Consider the following 18,621-nt stretch of genomic DNA (forward strand, 5'->3'; position numbering starts at 1 on the left):
GCCCACAGCTTTTCAGAGTGCCTTGGCAGTAGCAAGGGCTCATGGGAGCTCAGTCTGGGAAGGAGGAGGGGGAGATATTATTAGCCAGAGATTTCAGAGGTAGAGGGGAGGAGGGAGGAGGAGGGGGGATTAGGGTTTTTTTCACAGAAGAAGCAGATAAGCTTGCCTGTGTGTAATGTTTACAAACAACATGGCTGCTGTCATTGTATTACAGGAAGAAGTAATCATATTCTATTGAAGCTGTTTGCAGCTAGATTTGCTGTGTAAACTATCTAAACTTTAGATAAGATATATAGACAAGTTACTTGTTATAGTTCATTTTTCATCTCGGATCCGCTTTAACACAAATCTATAGCGTAAAAAAAAAAAAGTCTGATCCAGGAAAGTGTGGTGAGGGTGATCGACACCCTAAAAAAAGAACACAGAAACATTGGGAGCCAAAATGGTGCAGTATGTCACAAATTCAATGGCAAATGTACAAAAAGGTTGTGGTACTCACAAAGGAAGGTTGCACAGGGGGCAACCAACCACTGAAGGCTGGTAGAGATATATAAACCCGACTCCACTCGGGTGACCAGATGGAACTGGATCCGGTCGCACTCTTGGCAAAACAACAAGAGACCTACCAGGGACAGAGCCACTGGGTACCAGAGTACACACCTCCAACAGATGATTAAACTATAAAGCATGATTAAGCTTCATATGTGTACAAAAGGTTGAGGTGAGTCACCTCTCCCTTTATTATTTTAGCTGTTTTTAACACAGTTTTATCTATCATTGGGTGCTTCACCCCCCTTTGTGATCTAGAAAAGGCTCTGGATCCTATTGTGCCTTCCCCGTACCATCCCAGATCTCTTGTACCAGCGCTAAGCAGGGGGAATATACCTTCTATCCAGGACTTGTCCATGCGGTCCTGTACACTAGCTATAACTATTGCAGTATCTGACAGACTGCCAAAGCTTTCTTTTTCTTCCATCAGTCATGCCATCCATAGTAGTGCAGAGGATTACAAATATTACACATGTTCTGCTGTAACACAGAAGCCAAGGCAGGCAGTGAGCCGCTGCTATTGTATAAACGGTGCTTTGGCTAATTTATTGCAGCAGACGAGCGTTTCACTGCCGGGACAGGAGGAATTAACTCAAGAAAAACACATACAACAGAGAAAGCATTTGTAATAATAACACATGCAGCAAAGGAGCTTAACTGAAGGCGTTAATAGCGTCTAAGGAGCCACAATCCATTTAGTAACCGTTGTGAACATGGATGAACTTGTTCCGATAACGTACACATTTTAATTGGCAAAAAATCACGAGTTTTTGTTTCCACACATCTTGGACTCGTTCTGCATTTGTGTATCTATTTGAATGTAATTTCAGGCCGTGTTTTCTCCTGAGCTGGGATAGACGGGCTCTTGACAAAACATGTTTCTACTTAGCTGGCAGTTGTATCTGAAATCCGCAGCTTACTGGGCCAAACCCGGTGTTGTCTGGATTAGCATCCCAAAGAAATGCTCCATTATTAAACAACCTTCCTCCTTATCATTATTCACGCGCTTGTCATTAGCCTCCACCAGCAATTAGAACTTTGCATGCTCGCCGCTGCCATAGCAACAGACTACAATACTGTTTGGCTCATAGAGGGAATGAGAATTGTCTAATGAACGGGAAGAGCGATGCTGCACTGCCGGTGTGCTGGGGATAGGTTAAACTGTACATAGCGTGCCTCTAACAAACTCAGCACTAATTGTGCATAGAGAGTTATCACATTCGTCAACTAGTCAAAACATTAAAACCACCTACCTAACATTGGACCCCATGTGCTGCAAAAATCTGCTCTGGCCCATCAAGGCATGGACTCCACAGGAGCTCTGAAGGTGTTCGCTAGTGGGAGGAGGCGCCAAGGACCACAAATTGCATTAAAAATTCTAAAATAAGCCAGGTGAAAAGTGCATGGGTACTACTTCTGCCTACCAGGCATGAGGTTATGAGTTCAACTCCCAGCGCCAACCATTGGCTTAACCCATAGCTGCATTCCAGCTCCAGCCGTGGGCTTGACCTATGTCCTAGATTGCCATGGCTGGAGCTGTAATGTTGACGGTAACCCTCCTTGTGGAACAAGGCGGCATAACCTGAACCATCTGGCCGAAGATGTAAACCTCCTTGTGGGATGAGACGGGATGACCTACTCCTACTGGATGAATTTTAAAGTCACAATACTTGAACAAGAACAAGCTTCATCTTATGAAAAAAAATTCTAAAATAGGGAATAGGTTGGCCTACGAGCAGTGCCTTAGCATAGAGGCACTCATTCCTGACTCATCAAAGCCACCTGGCACAATTTGTTATTGACCTGAAGAAGCAGGGTCAACCAGCAAAATGTGTAGTCTTCCTTTTTGCAATCCTTTTTTTTGTCGCTGCTGTAGGCTAACCTATTTCTCTATTATATCATTTTTAAGGCATTTTATTGTTCTGGGTGCCTCTTCCCACTAGTTGTTTCAATTTACACCCTAGTTAGAAGGGTGTAATTATAGTTTCGCCCCATTTGAGAGCTTGCCTCCTTATGCCCTACATCAGGAGCCTAATCACCTGGAGAGCAACCACCAGGGGTGGACATCCCAACCCGAGCAGAAGCGGGATCCTTCTGTACATATTGATAGTGATTGTCATTTAATAGCGTTTTTAAACACTGATGCACTGTATTTTCATCACATTGGCTATCATTCATGAACAGGCTGTCGGTAAAGAGAATCAGTGCGGGAAAACACTGCTGACGGATTTTTAGACTTCTGGGTGGGCATTCAATTCATAAAAAAGTATCCATGTGCGGTAGCAGTGCGGAGATTCCCCGAACTAAGCTGGCGGTAGGCAGGCGGTAGGCTTGCGGAGACACGGAAGCTGCCGAGTTGATACATTTCTCCGTGTTCCGCTCTGCTGCAGCTGCCTGGGAGGTCTGTGTGTCTCCATTCACTTACATTGGTATCGCCACATCAGAGGGAGCGGTACTTCCCGACCTCACACCGCTTGCGGTGATCTTTATGAATGAACATTTTGCTACATGTGTACCGATAATCACCGCACAAGGCGGTGATTTATCAGTCTGCTCGGTAGTTTCATTTTTCCATGCGGAAAGAGGCTTTATGAATGCTGACTTTGCTAAGTGGTCGGTAAAGTCAGCTGTTTTAAGCATTTCCGCATGCGGAAATGCTTTATGAATGATAGCCATTGTCTAGCATGGTGAAAATAGCCCTGTTCAACAACATTTGGCAGTAGCTCAATTGCTCTTTTTGCATATAATACAATATACCGCTCATGCTTACTAACCATCAACCACTAAGTAATCTAGCAGTCTAAAACTAATCTTACTTATATTATGAGCTGCTACACTCCAGCTGTGTTGTTAGTCTAGTCATAGTCTGTAGCTACAGGCTTACTTTAACTCCCTTGGCAGTCTGATTCTTTCTGGATTTTAGGGTCTAAAAGTGGTGCAATTTTTTAGCATGCTTTTAGACCCTAAAGCCTAGAAAAAATCTCACCGCAGAGAGATCTGCAGCAGCCCCAGCACTCACTCACCCCCCTGGGGTCCAGCGCTGCAGTTCTCTCTCTGTCCCCCTTCCCAGGGGGAAGCAGAGCCGCGGAGGAGAGGAAGAAGAAGCGGCCGACATCAGGATCCCCCGGGAGGTGAGTAAAAACGCCTGCTGTGCGCATTGCTCTGCATATACTGTACCTCCTGGCAGCTACCACGAGTTTAGCTCAGGATAACCGCTCCTAGCTTGTTTTTTCCATCCCGAGTCTGGCTCATGATAACCGCTAAGAAGGTTAAAGCCCATCTTTATCCTTGCACTGCTCATCCCTGGTCTTCAATGGAATCCTCCAGTCAAATACGAAGACCAGGGAGGTCCCCCTAGTGGCAGCATGTGGCTCAAAACTGTGCAGGCACAAATTCCCTGTGAGCCCAGCTGGTGCAGGTCGAAACTCGTGCCTGCACAGTACAGAATAGCTTTGCACCGCTTAGAGGAGCTTCTGGTTCCAGGTGGTGAAAGGACCTGGTACAGGCCAGGGAACGAGGGTACCCTGAGGACAATGAGCGGTGCCAGGACACTTCTAAATAAGTAATATACCCCACTAGGGGCTTCTGAGTACTAGGTCAGTGGTTCTCAATCTTTTTGGGGTGAGGACACCTTGATGGCTTTGAAATTTTTTCTAGGTACCTTGGGCAAAAACAACTACCGAAATGCTGTTATGACTCGAGTAATCTATGGGACCCCCCCTTCCCGACCACCAACTAGTTAGCGATGCTCATCTCCTCATTAATCAGTATTTCCCTCCTTTCAAGTAGCTAGTGATGCTTATTAGGTCACATTCCCCCTTAACCTCCTTGCCGGTTATTCCGAACACAGTTCGGGGTAACCTGCGCAGGAGGATTTCTCAGGCCCCGCTGGGCCGATTTGCATATTTTTTTTTTCCTACACGCAGCTAGCACTTTGCTAGCTGCGTGTAGTACGCGATCGCCGCCGATTCGCCGCTACCCGCCGAGCCGCCCCCCCCCCCCCAGCCCCAGACCCCTGCGCAGCCTGGCCAATCAGTGCCAGGCAGCACTAAGGGGCGGATCGGGATTCCCTCTGACGTCACGACGTCCATGACGTCGGTGACGTCATCCCGCCCGGTCGCCATGGCGACCGGGGAAGCCCTGCAGGAAATCCCGTTCTCAACGGGATTCCCTGCATACTCTGATCGCCGAAGGCGATCGGAGTGGGTGGGGGGATGCCGCCGCTCAGCGGCTATCATGTAGCGAGCCCTGGGCTCGCTATATGATTTAAAAAAAAAAAAAAATTAAAAAAAAGTGCAGCGCTGCCTCCTTGCTGGATTTTTTAGAATGGCAAGGAGGTTAAAGTAGTCAGTGACCCCCATTATACACCATCCCTGTCCAAGTGGTCACTGACCCATCCATTATATATCAATGTGCAGTTGCATTATCTGATGGCAATGCACAAAGAAATGCACGAGGGGGCCGCAGCACCCAGTTTAAGAAACCCTGTACTAGGGTTCTGTTTTTAGGCACTGTGGGTGTGGCTGCAGCTCCTTGGCTTGCCTCCTTTTTGTTCAGACTGAAAGGGTGTCGGACAGAGACTGAAACATTCAGAGAAGGTTGCAGTCTGCAGCACTGTCAGTCAGTGGCAAAGGAATCAGTCTGATGCTCTACAAGTGGTTGGTTTGACATCAGCCATTCAAGGAGTTTCCTGATAGACAAGACAAGCTATGCAACAGAGACTCTTCACAAATCTAGGGGACAATTTGTGTCGGGACTGGGCCTTTAAGCAGTGAAGAACTTTTGATTCTGCTTATATGGACATAATGCATAACTGGAAATGGCAAAGGTGACAGTTTTCCTATAATTTATGCATTTCTCTGCCAGGAGGGAGACATTTACAAACAACGCATTGCAAATCACCCAGAATAATCCCATCTCAGCAGCACGAGTAAAAATGCAGCCCGTTCAGCGCATCTGACTGGTGCAGATGTGAGAAATTACAGTTATCTGCCATGTGTGCAATCGCAGAGAAGCTTTCCAGGGACTGTTATTTAATGAAATTACTGAGAATCATTCAGAATTTCCACACAATTACACCAAGATCTTCTTTTCTACATGTCGGCTTGGAAGACTTTTTCCACATCCTAGCTTGTACAAGAGAGCAGAATGTATCCCGCATACAGTGGGGACATAGAAAAGATTAGCACTGCTTCGCAGCATTGGCATCGCAGGTTCAGCTGCCTTCAGATACAGCCGTCTAGGGCCGGATTCACCATAAGGCACTGTAGGCACGTGCCTACAGGCGCCTGATGATGGAAAGATGGCTCACACCACTCCCCAAGTACCTCCCTCCCGCCTTACCTATGCAGAGCTGAGCAGAGTGCAAATGAGAGGTTACTCAACAGGGTCTCAGCATTCCACTGACCACATCTCCCTTCAGTCTGGGACACCTCTGGCTACCTAATACGTGGGGGCACCTCTAGCTACTAAATACTGAGGGTACCCTGGCTTCCCTAATACTTAGGGGCACCTGTAGCTACCTATGATGGGCAAGGGAAGTAAGGGAGAAGTGACAGCTGGGACAGTCAGCACACTTGCGGTGCGGTTCAGAAGGGTGCCAGGACATCTATGCCTTTAGGCTCCTGTGACGTTAATCCGGGCCTGCTGCCCCCAAAACATGCTGGTATGCTAGCTACAGGGACAGACCTACCATGAAGTCACCAAAATCATGCCAATTTTTGGCAGAAAAATCTAGGAGGCGGCATTTGAACTAACACTTTGGCCATCTGATGCCTGTTTCTTCTCCACCCTTCTGTCACACACACACTACCCTCCTCATCCACGCATCTCCGAATCACTGCCCTCATTTGACCAGTGGTACCTGCTTCCCCCTTCCCTATGACATCATAAGCAGGTGAGGTGTCGCCTTTTATCAAGGCATGCTATGGTAAAACCCCATCAGCGGCGAAAGATCACCATGGCCAGTTAGAGGGGAAGCTTTGGCTTGCGGCCGATCAGGCTGGGGTGCTGGCACCAGATTGGCTAATCACAGCCGCCCACTACTTCTTTTGCTAACTGGTGCCAATGGTCTTGTGGACGGGACTATGGTACCATCATTGGACCCTTCACTTCACTCAATCAAAAGCAGAGACATATGATAGATTGCTGCTACTGATTAGCATTTTTTTTCTGGGGGGGAGGGAACTCGTCCTCCAAAGTTTGCGTCAGGCAGCAGAAGGTCTAGAACACGCCCCTGGCTAGGTGGCTTCTAACAAAGGTGAACCTAAACTTAAATTGCTAGTATAAAGGTGCCTATACATGCTTAGATTTCCACCCAGTATGGCAAAACAGACCAATCCCTCTGTAATCTGAATATGATCAGAGAGGGATCAAATCCCTCTCTTTGGGGATGGTCAGAAATGCCATTTCCAATTCTGTGGATATTCCGTTTACCAAAAATGCTGATTACCGATTCCGTGGATTTCCAACTTTTTTGGTACATTTGTAATGAAGTTGCTAGTATAATATCGGCAACACTGATGATATTTTGCTAAGGCTTCTACCTCCTCCTAACAGTAATCCTCCTAACACTAACTCCTAAAACTATCCCTACTGTTAACTCAACATCTAATACATCTAATATCTTCTTTACGTAACTTTTGGCCTTGGCTATCTACAGCTACATTCGCTTACCCCTACTAATAATTCCAAGTTTCAGCAAATTTTATGCAACTTAAATATACAGCTTCATAATGGACCAATCAAAAGCAGGAAGAGCAGTGAGCCAAAAGCTGGAAGCAAGAGAACAGAACAGACCGGAAGCAAGAGAACAGAACAGACCTCGGACTCCTCCCCTAATTGCTTGACTGAGTATTCTCATTTATGTCGGTGGAATATCCACATACCTCCCAACTTTTTGAGATAAAAAAGAGGGACACAAGCCACACCCCCTAATCACACTCATGCAACCCTAGTAACACATATCATTAAGATTTTGAAAGAAAAATATGTTGTTTTATAATTCAAACTCCACCGGTCCTTTCTATTCTGTTTCATTTCCTTCATATTATCATTTGAAAATAAGAAACATATCAATTTAACCACTTTATCCACCACTACAGGATATCTACTGTACATCCTCTGTGACTTCATCTAAGCCACGAGTCAGTAGATATACTTCTTGTAGCAGAAGCAGTGCTATGCAGGATTAAGCATGCCCCTGTGCACATTTCTGGCACTATCTGCTGCAGCACTAAATGGTGAACGGGAATATATGTTTCCTGAGCTAATAAGATTGAATTTTACCATTAAAAATACTTTTATCAGTTCATAGTGAAAAATGCTCTGTAGCATTTTTTCAGAATCAAATATCTTCACCATAAATTGTGACAGAAGCATAATCTAAGTTTTGTGATAAGCGGTAAGAATAGCCAAACAAAATTTGTTTTTTTTTTTATCTACAGTAGAACTTTTTATTTTTAAACTGGAATTGGTAAAACTGAGAAATAATGTTTTTTCTCTATTTTTTTTTCCTTGTTTTGTCATTAAAATTCATAGAAAACAAAATTGTTCAAGGAAAAAAAAATGGCATACAATGAGAGCCTAGTTTGTCTTAAAAAAAAACAATATATATTTAATTTCTGTGTCATAAGTAGGGATAAAGCTATTTCTGATTAAATAAGGACATAGCTAAACTGTCAAAACTGCCATGGTCCATAAGTGGGAAACAAGGTCTGGATGCAAAGTGGTTAAAGGGAACCTTAACTGAACGGGGGGTAAAGAGTTTCACTTACCTGGGGCTATTACCAGCCCCCTGCAGCAGTCCTGTGCCCTCGGAGCCGCTCTGGAATCCCCCAGTCCCTTGCTGTCACTTAGTTTCGTTTTTGACGACTCACCAGTCCGCCAGCCGCCGCACGCGTAGATATGTGGCAACGCGTATCTTTGTACGTGTTTCGGTCCGCAACAGCGCTAATTGCAGTAGGGAATGCGTCCAATAATACGCATGGCGCCCGGCCGACTGGTGAGTCGTCAAAAACGAAACTAAGTGACAGCGAGGGACCGGAGGATTCCAGAGCGGCTCCAAGGGCACAGGACTGCTGCAGGGGGGCTGGTAATAGCCCCAGGTAAGTGAAACTCTTTACCCCCCGTTCAGTTAAGGTTCCCTTTAAAGGATGGGAATAATGTTTAGAGTCAATTAAATACATTTTTCAGTAGAAAAATACATATACAGTATTCACATAGATCTGTACACCACACCTGAAAGAGGGACAAATGAGGGAGATAAAGGGACAGAGGAACAGGGCTTCCAAAGAGGGACTGTCCCTCCAAATGAGGGACAGCTGGGAGCTATGTATCCATATCCAGCTGCTACTAACAAGATCAGCGATAGTAGCAATCATCTAGAAGCAGTCCTAAACGCTCTCCACGCAATTACCAACTATTTTTTTGTATTTCCAGAGTTGGCCTTTAAGAAAGCAAAGCATGATGCTACAAGCACACAAGGGAAACCCTTTGATAAGATATTAGAGTTAACAAACCCCAGGCTGTTTGGTCATGTTGTCCTCATCAACCGACTGAAGAAATCTTGACTCTGGAAAAAAGACAAACAAGAAAATGTATGTTTTTTTCTCTTTATTTTTTTATTTTATTTTTTGTAAGTAGACCTGAGATGTGTATGAGAAGAGCTGTAGGAAAAATAAATGAAAAGTCACTGAAGCATCTTGTATGGCTCCGCACTCATATTTCATCCATTTCTCCGATATGAAAAGAAACATCTTGTGCTGCAGCTGAGGGCAGCGCGGTATTCATGGACCTGGCATTTCATCAGAGGAAAGGTCGCGCCACCGCGGGCGCCTCTATTCAAGGTTAAAATCAACAAGACGGGGTTGTGTAGTGTCACCGAGAAATAGCAGGCCTGGCTGATTTGGTAAATGCAGCTCTGCCTCTGTACAAGATCACCGTGTGGCATGTTTCTTATCTATATATCATGCATCGCGGTTATACACTTTAAAGAGAACCTGAAGCGAAAATAAACTTTTGAGATAATGAATTGTATGTGTAGTACAGTTAAGAAATAGAACATCCGTAGCAAATAAAAGGGCCTCATATTGTTTTCCGGTACAGAAAGAGTAAAAAAAAAACTTCAGTTGTTATCTATGCAAAAGAGTTTCTATGAGCTATTCGACCCAGCTTGGATTGAATACAGTCCTGTTTTCTGAAGCACTTAACCACTTGAGGACCGCAGTGTTAAACCCCCCCTAAAGACCAGGCCATTTTTGTTAAATTGCTTTAAGGCCTTGCTGTAGGGCCGCACAGCTCAGCACGCAAGTGTCCCCCCCCCCCCTTTTCCCCACCAACAGAGCTTTCTGATCGCTCCCCCAGTGTTTATTTTTTTCTTATAAATATTTATGTTGTTACTTATTATTTTTTTTAAAAAAACCTCCCTCCCCCAGCCAGCCAATCACGGTGATCGGCTGTCATAGGCTTCAGCCTATGAGAGTCGATCGCTCTCCTGCGTCCCCCAGGGGGACAGCCGTGTCACACGGCTGTCCCCAGTACAGTGCTGCCTTAGATCGCAGCACTGTACTATGTTAATAGACAGTGGTTTCACTGTCTAACATCTCCGCCATCCAAACAGGGATGCGCACGTAATTTCCTGCAAAACAGGCCCGCAGGCCCTTATGCCAATTGGGGTTAGGCGTTCCTGTGGCTGCCGCCATGGTCACGCCCATTGGTGTGACACGGTCGGCAAGTAGTTAAAGGGAAGGTCCAGGATGATTAAACAGTAAAAATGTACTTACCTGGGGCTTCCTCCAGCCCCTGGCAGCCATCCTGTGCCCTCGCCACAGCTCCGTTCCCCTCCGGTACAAAATACCTCCTGCGCTTCAGCGTGCGGTTCACGGAGTCGCGCTGACATCATCTGAACTGTACTGTGCAAGAGCCACATGGTGAAGCGTAGGAAGATGCTGACCTGGCGAGGTCGGCATCTGCACGGGAGGAGACCGGGAGCCAATAGAGCTGCGGTGACAGCACAGGACAGCTGCCAGGGGCTGGAGGAAGCCTCAGGTACATGAATTCTTATTTTTTGATCATCCTGTACCTTCCCTTTAAACAGCCAAGAAACAGTGAGAGACCCCTTTGATAAGGTTTTACTGCAGGAAGGTTCAAAGGGTCATTATTCCTGCTTTTGTTTTATAGCTTAAAAGACAGAGTGTGGTTTCTAAACTGCAAATGTGACAGTATGATGTAATGTTATAAAAAAAAAGTATATAAATTTCGGTGCCCGGAGGCACCTGATTAGCTGCAGACAAAGTAAATTTAAGTGCCTGATAGCATTGTGGGCTTGCCGGAATGCAAATTGCGGCATTGCATGGCAGTGCTGAAATGTATTTTGTCTGACACTAATCAGGCAAGCCAAATATGCCTTCCTTGCTGCATATTTCATAACCTTACAAAGTGGAATTTAAAAACAAATCTCTGTGTACCAGGTCTGGAGTGAAGCCCCTCATTTACTCATATGGGAATTAATATATTTGCGAAATGCAGAGATTCTTACCTCCAAAGTCTGCAACCACCGCATGGCCATCTTCATACAGCAAGATATTGTGACTGCAACCACAAAACAGATCACATTCAGTGCCCCTTATACCAACAGACATCAAACACAAGCTGCCAATACCACAAAAATGTGCATGCAAAAGTTCTACTGTAACGACCTACTGAGACACCAATAGCTATCAACCATTGAACTGCTAGGCTGCCCCCCATTCAATACAAAATACTCAAAAGTTAACCTCCCTGGCATTATAATTATTTCCAGATTTAGGCTGCTTTCACAGTGGGACATTACAGGCGCAGTTTAGAGCAGCCTGTAACGCAGCCCAACTCACAGTAATGAAAAATCAATGGGCTGTTCACAGTAACCAGTGCCCACGTTGCGTTACAATGTAACGCTGGACGTTCAAAGTAAGTGCAGCATGCTGTGTGTTATACTCGTATTTGGCTGCGTTCGGATGTTTGCACATGCTCAGTACTGTTTTTTTTTTCTTAATTTGCCGCATGCGCCGTTTTCTTTCGATAATATGCTTCAAAAAGTATGCATCACGGACGCATCAAGAGACGCATAACGTCTATATAACTAACTTCAATACTAACATACTTTGCGTTAGGGACACGTTATGCGACCTTAACCACTTGCCGACCGCCCACAGCCCATGGGCGGCGGCAAAGTGGACGCCTAAAGGACCGCAATACGCCTTCAGGCGGCGCGTCCTTTAGGCATGCCGGGGGAGCGATCGCGCCATTGATGACGCGCGCTTCCCCCGGCAACTGGCTCCGCCCACCCGCCGTAACATCCCGCCGGCCATACGGAAGCGCCGGCGGGATGTTAACCCCGCGATCGCCGCTACAAAGTGTATAATACACTTTGTAATGTATACAAAGTGTATTATACAGGCTGCCTCCTGCCCTGGTGGTCCCAGTGTCCGAGGGACCACCAGGGCAGGCTGCAGCCACCCTAGTCTGCACCCAAACACACTGATCTGCCCCCCCCGCCCACTGATCGCCCACAGCACCCCTCAGATCCCCCCCTGCCCACCCCCCAGACCCCTGTTTGCACCCAATCACCCCCCTAATAACCCATCAATCACTCCCTGTCACTATCTGTCAACGCTATTTTTTTTTAGCCCCCCCCCTGCCCCCTGCCCCCTCCTGATCACCCCCCACCCCTCAGATTCTCCCCAGACCCCCCCCCAGACCCCCCCCCCCCCCCCTGTGTACTGTATGCATCTATCTTCCCTGATAACCTGTCAATCACCCGTCAATCACCCATCAATCACCCATCAATCACCCCCTGTCACTGCCACCCAACAATCAGCCCCTAACCTGCCCCTTGCGGGCAATCTGATCACCCACCCACACCAATAGATCGCCCGCAGATCCGACATCAGATCACCTCCCAAATCCATTGTTTACATCTATTCTCTCCTCTAAACACCCACTAATTACCCATCAATCACCCATCAATCACCCCCTATCACCACCTGTCACTTTTACCTATCAGATCAGACCCTAATCTGCCCCTTGCGGGCACCCAATCACCCGCCAACACGCTCAGATTGCCCTCTGACCCCCCTTATCAATTCGCCAGTGCATTAATTACATCTGTTCTTCCCTGTAATAACCCACTGATCACCTGTCGATCACCTGTCAATCACCTGCCAATCACCTATCACCCATCAATCACCCCCTGTCACCCCCTGTCACTGCCACCCATCAATCAGCCCCTAACCTGCCCCTTGCGGGCAATCTGATCACCCACCCACACCATTAGATCGCCCGCAAACCCGCCGTCAGATTACCTCCCAAATGTATTGTTTACATCTGTTATCTTCTCTAAACACCCACTAATTACCCATCAATCACCCCCTATCACCACCTGTCACTGTTACCTATCAGATCAGACCCTAAGCTGCCCCTTGCGGGCACCCAATCACCCGCCCACACGCTCAGATTGCCCTCAGACCCCCCCTTATCAATTCACCAGTGCATTAATTACATCTGTCCTTCCCTGTAATAACCCACTGATCACCTGTCAATCACCTGCCAATCACCTATCACCCATCAATCACCCCCTGTCACTGCCACCCAACAATCAGCCCCTAACCTGCCCCTTGCGGGCAAACTGATCACCCACCCACACCAATAGATTGCCCGCAGATCCGACATCAGATCACCACCCAAGCGCAGTGTTTCCATCTATTCTCTCCTCTAAACACTCACTAATTACCCATCAATCACCCATCAATCACCCCCTATCGCCACCTGTCACTGTTACCCATCAGATCAGACCCTAATCTGCCCCTTGCGGGCACCCAATCACCCGCCTACACGCTCAGATTGCCCTCAGACCCCCCCTTATCAATTCGCCAGGGCATTATTTACATCTGTCCTTCCCTGTAATAACCCACTGATCACCTGTCAATCACCTGTCAATCACCCATCAATCACCCCCTGTCACTGCCACCCATCAATCACCCCTGTCACTGCCACCCATCAATCAGCCCCTAACCTGCCCCTTGTGGGCAAACTGATCACCCACCCACACCAATAGATCGCCCGCAGATCCGACGTCCGATCACCTCCCAAGTGCAGTGTTCACATCTGTTCTCTACCCTAAACACCCACTAATTACCCATCAATCACCCCCTGTCACTGCTACCTATCAGATTAGACCCCTATCTGCCCCTAGGGCACTCAATCACCCGCCCACACCCTCAGAATGCCCTCAGACCCCAGCCCTGATCACCTCGCCAGTGCATTGCTTGCATCTATTCCCCCCTCTAATCACACCTTGAGACACCCATCAATCACCTCCTGTCACCCCCTAGCACACCTACCCATCAGATCAGGCCCTAATTTGCCCCGTGTGGGCTCCTGATCACTCGGCCAAACCCTCAGATCCTCCTCAGACCCCCTTCCGATCACCTCCCCAGTGCATTGATTGCATCTATTTTCCCCTCTAACCACCCCCTGAGACACCCATCAATCACCTCCTGTCACCCCCCTAGCACTCCTATCCATCAGATCAGGCCCAATACAACCTGTCATCTAAAAGGCCACCCTGCTTATGACCGGTTCCACAAAATTCGCCCCCTCATAGACCACCTGTCATCAAAATTTGCAGATGCTTATACCCCTGAACAGTCATTTTGAGACATTTGGTTTCCAGACTACTCACGGTTTTGGGCCCGTAAAATGCCAGGGCGGTATAGGAACCCCACAAGTGACCCCATTTTAGAAAAAAAGACACCCCAAGGTATTCTGTTAGGTGTATGACGAGTTCATAGAAGATTTTATTTTTTGTCAAAAGTTAGCGGAAATTGATTTTTATTGGGTTTTTTTCACAAAGTGTCATTTTTCACTAACTTGTGACAAAAAATAAAATCTTCTATGAACTCGCCATACACCTAACGGAATACCTTGGGGTGTCTTCTTTCTAAAATGGGGTCACTTGTGGGGTTCCTATACTGCCCTGGCATTTTAGGGGCCCTAAACCGCAAGGAGTAGTCTAGAAAACAAATGTCTCAAAATGACCCGTGAATAGGGCGTTGGGCCCCTTAGCGCACCTAGGCTGCAAAAAAGTGTCACACATGTGGTACCGCCGTACTCAGGAAAAGTAGTATAATGTGTTTTGGGGTGTATTTTTACACATACCCATGCTGGGTGGGAGAAATTTCTATGTAAATGGTCAATTGTGTGTAAAACAAATCAAACAATTGTCCATTTACAGAGATATTTCTCCCACTTAGCATGGGTATGTGTAAAAATACACCCCAAAACACATTATACTACTTCTCCTGAGTACGGCGGTACCACATGTGTGGCACTTTTTTACACCCTAAGTACGCTAAGGGGCCCAAAGTCCAATGAGTACCTTTAGGATTTCACAGGTCATTTTGCGACATTTGGTTTCAAGACTACTCCTCACGGTTTAGGGCCCCTAAAATGCCAGGGCAGTATAGTAACCCCACAAATGACCCCATTCTAGAAAGAAGACACCCAAAGGTATTCCGTTAGGAGTATGGTGAGTTCATAGAAGATTTTATTTTTTGCCACAAGTTAGCGGAAAATTGATTTTTATTGTTTTTTTTCACAAAATGTCATTTTCCACTAACTTGTGACAAAAAATAAAATCTTCTATGAACTCACCATACTCCTAACGGAATACCTTGGGGTGTCTTCTTTCTAAAATGGGGTCATTTGTGGGGTTCCTATACTGAACTGGCATTTTAGGGGCCCTAAACCGAGAGGAGTAGTCTGGAAATCAAATTTCGCAAAATGACCTGTGAAATCCTAAAGGTACTCATTGGACTTTGGGCCCTTTAGCGCAGTTAGGGTGCAAAAAAGTGCCACACATGTGGTATTGCCATACTCGGGAGAAGTAGTACAATGTGTTTTGGGGTGTATTTTTACACATACCCATGCTGGGTGGGAGAAATACCTCTGTAAATGACAATCTTTTGATTTTTTTACACACAATTGTCCATTTACAGAGTTATTTCTCCCACCCAGCATGGGTATGTGTAAAAATACACCCCAAAACACATTGTACTACTTCTCCCGAGTACGGCGATACCACATGTGTGGCACTTTTTTGCACCCTAACTGCGCTAAAGGGCCCAAAGTCCAATGAGTACCTTTAGGATTTCACAGGTCATTTTGCGGAATTTGATTTCCAGACTACTCCTCACGGTTTAGGGCCCCTAAATTGCCAGGGCAGTATAGGAACCCCACAAATGACCCCATTTTAGAAAGAAGACACCTCAAGGTATTCCGTTAGGAGTATGGTGAGTTCATAGAAGATTTTATTTTTTGTCACAAGTTAGTGGAAAATGACACTTTGTGAAAAAAACAATAAAAATCAATTTTCCGCTAACTTTTGACAAAAAATAAAATCTTCTATGAACTCACCATACTCCTAACGGAATACCTTGGGGTGTCTTCTTTCTAAAATGGGGTCACTTGTGGGGTTCCTATACTGCCCTGGCATTTTAGGGGCCCTAAACCGTGAGGAGTAGTCTGGAAATCAAATTCCGCAAAATGACTTGTGAAATCCTAAAGGTACTCATTGGACTTTGGGCCCTTTAGCGCAGTTAGGGTGCAAAAAAGCGCCACACATGTGGTATCGCCGTACTCGGGAGAAGTAGTACAATGTGTTTTGGGGTGTATTTTTACACATACCCATGCTGGGTGGGAGAAATAACTCTGTAAATGGACAATTGTGTGTAAAAAAATGAAAAAATTGTCATTTACAGAGATATTTCTCCCACCCAGCATGGGTATGTGTAAAAATACACCCCAAAACACATTCTACTACTTCTCTTGAGTACGGCAATACCACATGTGTGGCACTTTTTTGCAGCCTAACTGCGCTAAGGGGCCCAAAGTCCAATGAGCACCTTTAGGCTTTACAGGGGTGCTTACAAATTAGCACCCCCCAAAATGCGAGGACAGTAAACACACCCCACAAATGACCCCATTTTGGAAAGTAGACACTTCAAGGTATTCAGAGAGGGGCATGGTGAGTCCGTGGCAGATTTCATTTTTTTTTGTCGCAAGTTAGAAGAAATGGATTCTTTTTTTTTTCTTTTTTTTTGTCACAAAGTGTCATTTTCCGCTTACTTGTGACAAAAAATAATATCTTCTATGAACTCACTATGCCTCTCAGTGAATACTTTGGGATGTCTTCTTTCCAAAATGGGGTCATTTGGGGGGTATTTATACTATCCTGGAATTCTAGCCCCTCATGAAACATGACAGGGGGTCAGAAAAGTCATAGATGCTTGAAAATGGCAAAATTCACTTTTTGCACCATAGTTTGTAAACGCTATAACTTTTACCCAAACCAATAAATATACACTGAATGTTTTTTTTTTAATCAAAAACATGTTTGTCCACATTTTTCGCGCTGCATGTATACAGAAATTTTACTTTATTTGAAAATTGTCAGCACAGAAAGTTAAAAAAATCATTTTTTTGCCAAAATTCATGTCTTTTTTGATGAATATAATAAAAAGTAAAAATCGCAGGAGCAATCAAATAGCACCAAAAGAAAGCTTTATTAGTGACAAGAAAAGGAGCCAAAATTCATTTAGGTGGTAGGTTGTATGAGCGAGCAATAAACCGTGAAAGCTGCAGTGGTCTGAATGGAAAAAAAGTGGCCGGTCCTTAAGGGGTAGAAAGACTGTGGTCCTCAAGTGGTTAACGTCGCATGAAACGCAACGTCTTATTGTGAAAGAGCCCTTAGGGTCTAAAAGTTGTGCAAATTTTTGCACAAGCTTTTAGACCCTAAAAACAAAGGAAAAAAAAACATACCACACAGAGATTTGCCGCAGGGCACTCAGGCTTGGTCAGGATTACCGCTATAAACTGCGGATTTACGTCCCAAGCCCGACTCGAGATTAACGCTAAGGAGGTTAAATAAAAAAATTAAGCAAAGCATTTCATCACCCGGCAAAGTCACAATAGTGTTACTTATCTCCCAAACTTCTCCAACTCTAAAGATGAACACTGACATATAGGCATCCATCTGAAAATGGCGCCTGTGAATAATGGCGCACAGTGTTGCCGCTAATCCGTTTGCCGCTTATCGCTATTTAACGTTAAAGCCTTATTGTTATTTAGCGTTAAAGCCTTATTGTTATTTAGCGTTAAAGCCTTATTGTTATTTAGCGTTAACACACAGAACCCTCTCTGTACCTATCCCTAACCCCTAAACCCCCCGGTGGTGCCTAACCCTAACCACCCCCCTGGTGGTGCCTAACCACCCCCCTGGTGGTGCCTAACCCTAAGACCTACCCCCAGTGGTGCCTACCCTAACCACCCCCCTGGTGTTGCCTAACCCTAACCACCCCCCTGGTGGTGCCTAACCCTAAGACCCCCCTGGCGGTGCCTAACTCTAACCTTGACAGTGTTACATTAAATCCATTCATCGTTTTGCAGTTAAATAACTTCTGCAGTTTGGCTTATGTAGGGCGCTATTGATAAATAACGTTAGTGTGTGCCACTATTGATAAATAACGTTAGTGTGTGCCACTATTGATAAATAACGTTAGTGTGTGCCACTATTGATAAATAACGTTACTGTGTGCCGTTTTTCTTCTTTTTTTCCCTGTGCGCCATTATTATGCAGTACTAACGATAAATAGCGATAAGCGTATCTTTTTAATGCGGCGCCATTTCTATGCATAGGCACTGTGCGCCATTATTCACTGATCCCGACATATAGGGCCATATGCAATTCCCTTTTTCACCTGAGTTTTCTCCTAGGTGATAATTTTTCATCTTCGATTTAAAATAACTTTTCAGCAATTTTCAACTAAAAATGTACCAGAAAGTATGTGAAAAAGTACTAGCAAAATTGTTTTGAGTATTTTATTGCTTTCTGGTGGCTTAAAAAGTATTGTATTGACAAGTTTAAAATGATCACTTAGGAGAAAACTCAGGTGAAAAAGTGAATTGCATATGGGCCATAGGCCCATATGAAATTCACTTTTTCACCTGAGTTTTCTCCTAGGTGATATTTTTAAA

General features: G+C 45.5%; 1 protein-coding gene across 3 annotated transcripts in view; it reads right to left on the bottom strand.

The window, feature by feature from the left end:
- Positions 1 to 18,621, bottom strand: part of TNNI3K (TNNI3 interacting kinase) — a 409,379-nt gene that overhangs the window by 208,665 nt on the left and 182,093 nt on the right. For all 3 annotated transcript variants that reach the window (XM_068239216.1, XM_068239218.1, XM_068239219.1), the window contains 2 exons: positions 11,087 to 11,139; positions 9,069 to 9,121 (listed from right to left, as the gene is read on the bottom strand). In XM_068239216.1, the coding sequence (XP_068095317.1) occupies positions 9,069 to 9,121; positions 11,087 to 11,139 (106 nt within the window). The remainder of the gene's footprint in view (positions 1 to 9,068; positions 9,122 to 11,086; positions 11,140 to 18,621) is intronic.

The sequence above is a fragment of the Hyperolius riggenbachi genome, chromosome 6 (genome assembly GCF_040937935.1).
Source record: "Hyperolius riggenbachi isolate aHypRig1 chromosome 6, aHypRig1.pri, whole genome shotgun sequence".
Taxonomy (NCBI): Eukaryota; Metazoa; Chordata; class Amphibia; order Anura; family Hyperoliidae; genus Hyperolius; species Hyperolius riggenbachi.